The following is a 12487-nucleotide window of genomic DNA, read 5'->3' as shown; positions in this document are numbered from 1 at the left end:
AAGTAAAATAGCATGCTATTTATATAAAAATGTTCAAGCTGAGAGAAGAGAAAAATGAAGAGTATATTATAGAAGCAGTCCACATGTAAATCTTTCTAATATATTTTATTTTAGTATCTAGCCTAAATTGTTGAGTAACTTGACTCTAATGTTCTTCAGGTCCCTTTGTGCTCCACTGGCTCCTTCCCATTAGTATGAGGGCAAGAGGGCTGACAACACCTGGCACTGCTGTCTGCTCAAGCTGTTCTTTGCCTAAATCCTCAAGAGCTGTTTATGCCCACCACCTTTCCTAGTCCCCTTCCCAATATCAAACAACTGGAGTGCTAACTCTAACACTGTATAAAAGTATTCTCTATTAACAATGACTCCTTCCTTATCAAAACAAATCATCTTTCTTAGTTATAATTTTTCTTGAGCTACAAATATTATTTAATGCCATTAAGAGCCTTTCCTTTCAAAAAGCCAACCTCTATCTTCTGTGATACTGCACAGCCCAACTTTGCCTCTTGCAAGTTTGACTGTGCCTCTCATTACTCATCATTTCTTTTGATGCTCTTCCATGATTTCTGTCCATTCTTGGAAAATTCTACTCAAAAGATACTTCTAAATAATTCCTCCCTTCTCTGAACTCCTTTAGCTCTTATCTCCAGTACCATGCAGTCTGAAAATAAATGAACAGCTCTTATCTTCCTATCTGCAGGAATGCCTGTGTGGTATCCCCAACAGTGCTTAAACCCAATATTATACATATATACAGAAACATTCTGTATTTAGAGTTGCATACACTTAGAATATTTAAGGTATCTCAAAACATCTATCCAACATCTCAAAATCTAGCAGTCTGCTTAAGGTTAAAATGAATTAAGAAAAGAGTATAGAACTTCTTATTTCCTGATAAAAGGTCAGTACACTTTTCTATACCTTTATCTGTTAAAAAAAAAAATACAAATTGAATTAAAGTTAAGTTTGATTCATACTATGGAATTAACTATATCCCCCCAAAATTCTTATGTTGAAGCTCTAACCCCTAATACACCTATATCTGAAGACAGAACCTTTAGGAATTAAGACTAAATGAGATAAACAGGTGCCCTAATCCAATAGGTCTGGCGTCATTATCAAAGAAGGAACACTGGAGATCATTCTCTCATTCACATACAAATAGCCATGTGAAGATGTTGTTAGAAGGTAACTATTTGCAAGCCAGGAAGAGAATCTCACCTGAGAAAAGATCTGTGGTTTAAGCAACCCAGTCAGTGGTATTTTGTTATGCAGACTAAGATAATTCAGGACAGTGTCTTTTTTCCCTATAAAATGGATGCATACCTGTCTTAATAACCTAACAGACTTCTTTCATGAAAAACAAATATAAAACCATTGAAAAGTACACAAGTACTATGCAAACATCATTATATATGGAAGAAGACTGAAAAATAAATCAAATCTTTAAAATAACAGTGTTAGACAAGATGATTCTTAAATATCTTCTAATTCTAAAATTTCATCACCCTCATAATACAGTTCATACTAATATATACTAAAAAGCCAAAATTTATAGGATTATTTTCAAAGCATTTAAAGGGCACAGGCCAAACTACACTGACAACTGATACTTCCAAAGCTCTCACTATAAACAAAGATAGTAACAGAAAATGTGATAAGTCCATTGACTCTAATCTGTTCAGGTTTTAAGTACAATTTTCAAATAGTTATTGATTATACAGGATTATTATCCATTTTTACAAATTAGAACACTGAAATTAACAAAAGTAAAGGTCATTTATATATTTTATTCCTTCCACAAATTTTTCTCAAGACTTTATCATATAACCATATTCTTTACAAAGACAGAATTTTTGTCAGGTCTAGAAGCTAGAAAGGTATCTTAATTTTTTTAAAAAGCAGTGAATTATAGGGGCTGGAGTTGTGGCTCAGTGGTAGAGTGCTCTCCTAGCATGTGTAAGACCTGGGTTTGACCCTCAGTACCACATAAAAATAAATAAATAAAATATAGGTATTGTGTCCAACTACAACTAAAATAAATAAACATTTTTTAAAAGCAGTGTATAAATAATAAAATCAGTTTATAAAACAGTACCTTTCAGGAATGTGTTTTGGAATTTCTAAGTCAAGTGACTTCATGTGTAGAAGTTTTATTCCTGCTTCCATCTTGTTTGCAGCCACTACATCACAGGCAAGTTCATACATGGTTTTAGATAATTCACAGGCATACACAGACTGTGCTCCAGCCTTTTTAGCAAACATGCTATAAAAAAAAAAAAAAGTGTTCCATCATATACACACACACAAAAAAACCACTGTATTTTTTCAAATTTCAATGGAATTATAATGCTTTAAACGTAGGCTTTTTCTTTTCTTTTTTAACACAACTATTACTCATTCTGCACTTTAAAAATGAACATTCTTGTCTATACATAAATCATGACATCTATTCTATTAAGAAGCACAACTGACATGAAAAACACAAAACAGGCTTCATAAATTCCAATAGACTATTAATACAAAAAATACAATTTCAATAATAATCCCAGGGCTGGGGTTGTGGCTCAAGCAGTAGAGTGCTCGCCTAGCAACTGTGAGGCACTGGGTTCGATCCTCAGCACCACATAAAAATAAAATAAAGATATACAAAAAAATAATAATAATAATAATAATAACCCCAAACTTCATAGTTTCTCCAGCCTTTGATAAAGTAAAAGCTATAAAGAAAAATACAGTAATAATGATTGTATGAATAACCCTAGCAAGATTAAGAGAAGTGACTGCTATTTTAAAATTCCAATGTCAAATTTTCTATATCTGGCAAATATTTGATGTGCATTAATACATATGTATATATAATTTAAACAACTATAACAAACCTCAGAATTCCAGTTCCTGCTCCAATGTCCAAAACACTTTTGAACCCTGAGCATACCGCCTTTTGGATTGCTGCATTATAAATCATATTCCTTTTGGTGTCATTAAGCATGATAAAGTGCCAGCGTTCCACCAGCCAGTTTGCGACACGATAAAAATTCTCCTTTGCATCACTGAAATCAGGGTTTAGCTTCACTGCTTTATGAAAATATCCAGCTGCTTCATCTCTAAAGCCCATTCTAGAGTAAAACAGTGAAAAAGACAAAATACATTGAACTCTGTGCTAGCAATTACTGCCTTTGTTCATGCCACTCACCTGGCCTATACCAACACTCCAATCCTGAAGACAGGAAACTAATTCCTCTGGCAAGCTTTCTGTGGAACTGCAATTCTCAAGACTTCTTTCTTTTCTAAATATCTACTGTCTTTATGTATCCCAGAACCTTAATAAGTACTTGAGTATGAATAAATATTGAACTAAGTTACAGAAGCAACTGTTACAGGCATCCTCCACTTAATCCACCTGCTGAAATACCAGTTTGTTCTAAAACCATTCCCTCTGTAAAACATACTAATGCCCAGGACTAGTGGGTCCTCTTTAGTGTGCCTGCAGACCTTTTCTCCCAGTACCTGAGTCAAATGGTCATTTAAGAGTCAGCTGTATTTGCTGCCAGACCAGTTTATGGCAGTTGTACTGTTAAAGTCAATGTTTAATCTGCCAAAACTGTATAGACCTACAATAATTTTCTGTTATATTGAGTTTATTCTGCAACACTGTCTTGTAATGTTATGAACACTGTGTGTGTATAATCTAGAAATATAATGAAATTCAAGAATAATTCTCCTTATCTAAACTTTTTTTTAATATTTTTTAGTGGTAGATGAACACAATACCTTATTTTATTTATTTTTATGTAGTGCTGAGGATCGAACCCAGTGCCTCACACATGCTAAGCAAGCACTTTACCACTGAGCCAAAACCCCAGCCCCTTATCTAAACTTAAGAACAAAAAAAAAAACTCTAAATTAAAATTTTGTAGGCTTTTACTAATTTGAGGAATTATTGAAAGATATTTTTAAATAAATTTCATTTAAATGGAAGACTGCTAATTTGTAGAAAAGGTGCCTCATCAGATTAGTTGTTAATGTGAAAACAAAACAATCTGCCTTATTTTCCTAATTATATTTCTTCTGATTCTAATCATATTAGAAATTATCAAATATTTGTCTCTTAAAGGAGTAGTCATTGATTCCACAGACCATGTTAATTAACACTGCTGTATTACTGGGACTAACAACATTTGATAAGAGTATTTTTTATACAAAACTCTTAATTGAATAAAAATTAATACAACCCAAAAAGGAAAGAAAAATACTAGAAAACAATTACTAGAATATGTTAAAATGATATTTCTTTAGAAAATAAAGCATTAATGGTGTTTCCTAAATAAGAATTCTATTATTTTCCTAAATAAGAATTCTATTAATTTACACAAAGCAGTGAGCCCAGTTATTAAGGCAAATCTCAAAGAATAGATTTTTATTTCTTCCAGCTTTCCTAATAATAACGTTCCCATGGAGAGTACACAAGAATTCCAATGTGGAAGAAAAAAAAAGTGTATTCTATAGAAAGAAGTCATATTTCACTTATAAAAACACTTATGTACACTCACATTAATACATAATATAAAATCAATCTCCACTCACTTTTTCATCAACATTTTAAGCAACCTCAACAGAAAGGCATTCTATTCAGCAGCTAAAGTGGATATGATTTGAATGGATTGTTAACAAAAAATTCTACACATCAAAGCTGGGTGCAGTGACACATGCTCGTAATCCCAGCAGTTTCTCAGAAAGCTGAGGCAGGAGGACCACAAGTTCAAAGACAGCCTGGCCAACTCAGCAGGATCCTGTCTCAAAATGAAATATAAAAGTTATTTATAAAACATATGTCTCTATACTGAAATAAAAATGTATGTGTAACAATGAGCTATTTGAACAATTAACTCTGAGAACTGCACAAATTATATATGTACCTTTCCCCAGAGCCCTGACCTTGTACTACTACTGTTCACTGAGTCAAATTAGAGGCTCACAGGCATTGAGACAAGTGTATCAAATTGATTACTGACAGTTAATAGAATCAAGATGTACTTAAGAGAAATTGTTGTCCCTTAAGAGCTCTGTAGTCCTTTATGAATGAAACCAAATTTTAGGTGAATATGACTTGAATGGAGGAAGAGGCAATTAACAGAGAAATGCATAAAAATAACTAAAAGGAAAATGTAAAATGAGACTCATTAATTCATAAATTGTTACAAATTTATACAATAGCCATTTCCCAACTTGGCAGAACCATGATCTCACCATATTACTTTGAAATTTTCTAATTCAGAAGCAGAAGCGATGTTAACCTTTCATTGTATTTCCTATATTTTCTCAAACCTTTTATTCATGTGTGCTGGAATGCAAAAAGAGTTAACATGGCAAGTGGAACTGATAACCCTTTGAAAGGTCTGCTTACGAGGTTGGCTTTTGGCTGGTTTCTGGGATTTTGGGACATTTCCCCTGCCCTAACTAATAAGAGCAGCTCACAGTTTGTACAAATAGTGTGATTCATGCTGAATATCTGCTTTTCTTCTGGGAGTCTAGAACTTTGGTATATGTTACACAGAAGGTAGATACACAAATGTCCTAAACACCAACAAAAACATTGGATATAGAGTTTCTAATGAGCTTCCCTGATTGGCAACATTCCACTTGTGTTCATTGCAAGGTGAAGGAAGTATACCCAAGGTGACTTCACTGAGAGAGTACCTTGGGAGAGTTGCACTTGGTTTCCTTCAGACTGCCCCATGAACCTTTCCCCTTTGCTAATTTTGCTTTATGTCCTTTCACGATAACAAATCACAGCCATGACAACTATATACTGAGGCTTGTGAGCCATCCTAACAAATCAGCAAACTTGGGAATGGTCTGAAAGACTCCTAAGATAGCCAGTTATTGACTTATTACTAAATTCTCCCCTTTTGCCTGCGGTGCATAAAAATGTATCTCGCTCTTTAATATTTTTCCAACCACATTTAAAAAATGCTGGGGACACTATAGGAGGAAAGGGTTTTGCTTCCAGGTCCTAGAGTCCTAGAAGCACAGGCCTTCTCCAGCATCAGGCTCCTGAGGGAGGCAACAGTACTCAGTGATTGGTTGCATCCCCCAAGAATCCCCCTCCTGGGTGCTTTTGTAACAGAATGTCTCCAATTTGATACTTCTCCATGAGACTCTCTAGCACCCCAACCAGCAAAATTCTAGCAAGTTCCAGAGAACCAAATGACAAGTTATCTGGCACCCTGTGAATCACAGCTATGCCCTCTCAGTCCATTAGGTGGACTCTTCCTTGAATACTCTATCCTAGCCATAGGTGCAGGGATGATTATATAGTATTAAAACTGATATTCCATTCTATATCTGCTATTCTCATATTCTTTTAAGTTCTCTTGTTATTAGCTAATCCCTCATTATTTCAATCCCCTATAATGGTTAATTCTTTACATTAAGCTTCCCCTATTCAAATTACTATATAATTGATCTCTGATTCAGACAGATACAGAATAATTCTTAACTAGAAATACAGAAATCATTACAAACCTGAAGAGATGTTCCCCCATACTATTGCAAATTACTTCATCATCAGGAAAGAGTTCCAAGGCCTGCTCATAGCAACCAAGTAAGTCTTGTGTTCGACTGAGTGCATCAAGCTCTTCAGCCCATTTCAAGAGCGTATACTGAAAAGTTTCCTTTAGAAACAAAGAAAAAAAGGTAGTCAATAGAGATGAAAGAATACAGAATACTGAAGATTCCAGAGACTGGAACTTACTATTAAACAATCATTTTAAGTTTCATTTAACTGTAGTAAGTACTGCTTACAAACACATACACAAATGAAGGAATTTTACCACCTACATGGCAATTATATACAGAATTAGACAATTTGGCCACTCTGTATATTCCTTCCATTCTTAGCTGCCATATCACTCTACTATTTCTCTTCTTCCTCCTTTTTTGTGGGCACTTGAGTTTGACTTTGTCCTTAGCCCTCTTGTCTTATCCATCCCCAATGCATTAATTATCACCTATGTGTTAATGGTGCTACGCTTCCATCTCCAATTAAAACTCTCTCCTCTATAAACAAAGAGAGAAATGAATTACAGTAGATGGGGTAGAGAGAGAAGATGGGAGGGGAGGGGAGGGGGGATAGTAGGGGATAGGAAAGGTAGCAGAATACAACAATTACTATTAGTGCATTATGTAAAATTGTGGATGTGTAACTGACGTGATTCTGCAATCTGCATTTGGGGTAAAATTGGGAGTTCATAACCCACTTCAATCTAATGTATGAAATATAATATGTCAAGAGCTTTGTAATGTTGTGAACAACCAATAAAAAAAATGTTAAAAAAAAAAAAAACTCTCTCCTCTAGTCATCAGACTCATAAATATAGCTTCCTGCTAATCATCTCAACCAGACAGGCACTTAATTCCCATACTTCTCAAATTTAGTTTAATTCAAATATTCCACAGCAATCAGTGTGCAAAGAACTGGGGCCAAACCACAATGAAAACAACATAAATCTTGTCCCTATGCTGAGGCCCTATAGAGAAATTCACAAATAATTTTGAAAATTTTCAAAATGTTCTAAACTGGATCCACCACATTCTTCAGAGGATCTTCAGAGGATTTAAGGTTTGGGTACCAATCAGCATCAACACACAAAGTCGCCACCTTTTAATGTTATTTCAACTCCACTTGTGATGTTTCATATTCAGCCAATCCTCACTCAATATCTTTAAATCTGTCCCCTCTTCTAAAATACCACTGTTACAACCTAATTTGTTTCTTGTAATCACCTGTGAGACTACAGCAATCGCCTCCTCTCTGTCACCCTAGCTCCATTCTCATCTCCCTCAAACCAATTTCCACATGGTAACACTGTGAAAAGATGCTGGATGTGGTGGCAGACACCTGTAACTCCAACAACTCAGCAGGAAGATCACAAATTCAAGGCCAGCCTCAGCAACTTAGGATGGCCCTCAGCAACTTAATAAGACCAATAAACAAATAAAAAGGGCTGGGGATAGTTTGGTGGTAAAGTACTCCTGGGTTCAATCCCCAACACACACAAAAAAAGGCAACTCTGCAAAGAGAGTACACTTCTGACATTCCATGATATTTTAAATCAAAAATTTCACATACTTTATACAGAAGAGCTGATATTTGAAGTTGAACATGAATGGAAATTACTACACAGACAATGATAAGAAAGGAGACTCAGTTGTAAGGGAAACACAGAAATTATATGAAATGATCAGAGGCTCTACAGATAAGTAGCCTGGTGCAGCCTGAGTGTGGGTATGGGAAACGGAGACAGTGGCAGGAAATGAAATTTCTGCAAATGAAACTTTTGCTAAGAAATATGAACTTGATAGCCAGGTATGTAATATCAGTACTTTGGGAAGCTGAGACAGGAAAACCACAAGTTCAAAGCCAGCCTCAGCAACTTAGCAACACACTAAGCAACTTAGTGAGTCCCTGTTTCAAAATAAAAAATAAAAAGGGTTGGGTGGTTAAGTCCCCCTGGGCTCAATCCCTAGAACTATATATATATATATATATATATATATATATATATATATATATATAAATAAATTTTTTAAGAAATTTTATACAGGGCTGGGATTGTGGCTCAATGGCAGAGCACTTGCCTAGCATGTGTGAGGCACTGGGTTCGATCCTCAGCACCACATAAAAATAAAATAAAGGTTTCGTGTCCACCTACAACTAAAAAATAAATGTTTTTTTAAAAAAATTTATACATACACACACACACACACAAACACAAACTTCGTTCTGAAGGAAACAGAACCAGTTACTGAACCTCAATGAATGCCAGGTATTGCAATACAAATTTCATATATACTTTCTTTTTTTTTGTACCAGAGATTGAATTCATGGGCACTCAACCACTGAGGCACACCTCCAGTTTTGTATTTTATTTAGAGGTCTCACTGTGTTGCGTAGCACCTTACTTTTGCTGAGGCTGGGGTGGCTAGCTTTTTATTTACGATCCTCCTGCCTCAGCCTCCTAAACTACTGGGATTATTGCCATGTGCCACAGCACTGGTCCATATACACTTTAAAGACAGATATTGTCCCTGTTTACAGAAGAAACTAAAAAACAAAGAACTGAGTAAAGAGCACTTGGGTTGATTTATTACCCTAAAGACACCTACACAAAGGGGCAAACTATCATCTCCTTCTGAAGAAGCCAGTTGCTCCTGAAATTTACACTAAGATAATTTGTGTCAACTATGAAAGTCTAGATGCTACTGACATCTAGTGGGCAGAGAACAAGGAACCTGCTAAAATATTCTACCCATGCACTGGATAGCCCCTCAAAGAAGTTTTTCCATTCAAAATATAAACAAGGCTGAGGATGAGAAATCCTAGGTTAAATTAAATTAAGCCAACTAGCTTGCAACTGAACACTGCCTATGAAATTTAAGTTGAATCATTTTTCAAAATGTGGATTCTAAAACCATTTGGGAAAAAAAACAACAGTATTTCAACAGAGTAACTGTTGCAAATAATAATTGAAACTAAAAGATGCATCATCAAACAATGATTACTCCAGGTTAATTGTACACTTTATTGGACTACAGAGACCCACAAAAATGCAAAGGCTCCACGACAGGGGCATGAGGGAGCACATCACCTAAGGCCTCATTTGGGATCTGAGGGCTGTGGGAACTTCAAGTGAAATGAACGTTTTGAAACAGAAAAGTGACATCGTTTTTTACTTTTGTAACAAAAAGCTGGCCGTGTTGAGACTGACTACAGGAAGGAACCCAGTAGAGAGTCCACTGCAACAATCTGCAGGTGGATTCTTGAACCAGGGTATAAAGGACAAAACAGTAAAAGCCGATAGGATTCTGGACATAATTTTGAAGGTGGAGCCGACAGGATTTTCTGCTGGCAGATCATGAATGTGAATAAAATTAAGGCTGCAAGGATGAACAATAAATACTAATAGCAACTACCAGGTACCCAGGACCCTTCACCTGCCTGCCGTTTTTTGTTTTTAACTTTTTTAGAAGAACGGAGAAGAGAACTCACCTTCACGTCGTCTTTCAGCTCCGGCGCCAGGCTGAGCACCAGGAGGTAGTGGGCATAAGCAGTGCCGAAGTCCTGGGCACTCAGACAATGCTCAGCGCTCTGCAAGGACCGCGACACCAACTCGTCCCGGCCGGCAGCCCCAGAGCCATTCCCGGCGCCCCGGCGAGGCCTGGACCTCGAGTTCGGCATGACGGAGTCACCGCTTGTACGACCGCAGAGAAGATGACTTTGCAAAGAGAATCAGAACACTCTCTCGACGCCACACTTTCACGTGACTACAGCTGGACAACAACTACAGAAAAGTTACTCGGGCGCAGCAGGTGAACGCGCCCACCCCGGTCCAGGAGGAAGCTCCGCCCTCTAACGGCCGGGCAGGAAGCGCGTGCGACGTGCACAGGGCAACAGCAGACGCAGACCGGCGGCGCGCGCAATGAGGACGTCAGCGCGCACGACGTGGGTACGTCATCGTCTGCCCTGCCCTCTCGGGGAAAAGCGCGGCGTGGCCTGTGCGCTTGTGCTTGCGTGGATATTTGCAGTTTTCCGCGCTCTAAGCTTTTTCTTCCTCCCACCCCGGCTGTAACCAAAGCTGTCTGTTGCCTCATTTTTTTTTCTTGCCTCCAGGAGTGGGTGACAAGACCTGAGAGACACAGTCTGGCCTTTGTGGAGATGCTTAATAATCCGTATTGATTAGTGATGCCCCAAATCTCACAGTCGCCAAGACTGGGAAGAACCCGGAGATAAAAGCGCCTTGCGTGTGGTAGAGAAAGTACCTTCACAGACATTGTTTTAAATCACTCTCACAAAACCCTGAGAGGCGGCCTTTTGGATTACCCTCGACTTAGAGAAGGAAAAGGTGATGCAAACTAAGTGGCATAGGTATGGCTCAAATCCAAGTTTTCTGACCACCTGTTGTTATATTAATAGAGAGAGTTTACTTTGAGTGTGGCCGCTAAGGGATGAATTCTAAGCTTAAAGAGGGGAGGCATAGGATTTACAACTGAAATAAGTCATTTTTGTCCCCGCTTCCAAATATGTTCATGGTGAATATCTTAACAAGAAACGAAAAACAGAGCATTTTTGCATATCAAACAAACTTTGGGGGTTCCTTAAATTCTCAAAGATCTATCCTTTGAATGCCTTGTATCTTGTCTTCTGATCTCCTTTTCTAACCCACTCTTCCTTCTGAGCGCCGGCCCATGTGAATCCTTATCAGTTCTTCAGAATCAAGTTCAGGACACTGTGACCTACTCCCTATACACAAAGATCCTTCAAGGCAGAAACTAGTCCTAACTGCTTCTGTAAACTTCTCACCCAGCAAAGTATGACACAAAGTAAGACTTTGAAGTTTCTTAAATGTAATGGAAAGTACAAAAGCCGCCCCCCATGACCGTCCCCACGCCCGTTTTACATGTAAACGTTCCCAGCTACTCAAGTTATTTCTTTTCCATTCTTAATTACTACTTTCTGCACTAAACAATTTAGGACTTAACCCTATGGTATTTCCCTAACAAGACTGAAACACGTAGGGCTAAGGCCTTTTTATACCAAGTAGGATTCAATAGAACATGAAAAGGCAACTAGACATAATTTTTTAAAGGGTATTCTCATCCAAGCTTGGTCCTTTCAAGTTCATCCAGTAACACAAATTCTTTAAGACTTATCATGTGCAGAAAGGCCTAATAAAGCTACTTTTCTTTCTTTAGTCATAAGATTGTTAGGACCACCAAATGAGATAAATGTATAAAAGTAGCTTAGGGGTGCTGGGGATATGGTGCTTTTGCCTAGCAAGCATAAGGCTCTGGGTTCAATCCCCAGCACTACCAAAAAAAAAAAAAAAAAAAGTTTACATATATATATATAGAGAGAGAGAGAGAAAGATAGATGATACAAAGGTACAATTAATGTTTTTCATGTTAATATTATCTAGAATCATTTTTAATTACATGGATTGTTAAAATATTATGTTACTGACACCTGTAGGTAAGCATCTGAACAGACGTGTATGCAATCCATGACTTTTTAAAAGTCAAATGTAATTGACTGAAACTGCTTTCTAGAAAGCAAAGGAAGACTTTCCAAGTCTTCTTTCCAGAGATGGGGGGGAGGAGTAGTCACTTATACTTTATCATTCTACTCACCATGAGTCCCTACTTCAACTGAATCACTTTAATTTACAAATTTTCTTGTACTCAAGGACAACTCCTTCCAGGAGGGCAGGGTTTCTTTGTTTAGTTTAGTTTGGGGGTCTGTTTGGTTAATTGAGATAACCCAAGTACCTAAAATACTTAGACAACTTGAAGCTTAAAGGGAAACAAATTTTTACTAAGTCAATGTAGGTTAAGAGATGAAGGAGGGACTTGGAAGGAAGTGGAGTGAGGGCAGATCAGAAATGAAAGAAGCCAACTTCAGTTGTTTCATTGTTTGTACAATCAC

At 37.2% G+C, this 12487-nt stretch overlaps 1 protein-coding gene across 2 annotated transcripts in view; it reads right to left on the bottom strand.

Moving 5' to 3' along the window:
• PRMT9 (protein arginine methyltransferase 9) overlaps window positions 1-10461 on the bottom strand; it is a 46419-nt gene extending 35958 nt beyond the window's left edge. The window contains exons 1-4 of one of the 2 annotated variants that reach the window (XM_081303920.1): window positions 10055-10461; window positions 6529-6677; window positions 2883-3119; window positions 2099-2266 (exon numbers count right to left, since the gene is read on the bottom strand). In XM_081303920.1, coding sequence (XP_081160046.1) covers window positions 2099-2266; window positions 2883-3119; window positions 6529-6677; window positions 10055-10243 — 743 coding nt within the window. In that variant the 5' untranslated portion in view covers window positions 10244-10461. The remainder of the gene's footprint in view (window positions 1-2098; window positions 2267-2882; window positions 3120-6528; window positions 6678-10054) is intronic. The other variant, XM_081303921.1, reaches the window with a different exon arrangement.
• Between the last annotated feature and the right edge of the window lie 2026 nt (window positions 10462-12487).

This window comes from Spermophilus citellus, assembly GCF_964194105.1.
Source record: "Spermophilus citellus genome assembly, chromosome: 8".
Taxonomy (NCBI): Eukaryota; Metazoa; Chordata; class Mammalia; order Rodentia; family Sciuridae; genus Spermophilus; species Spermophilus citellus.
Note: the sequence above shows the minus strand (reverse complement) of the source record. Positions and strands in the feature narration are given on the sequence as shown.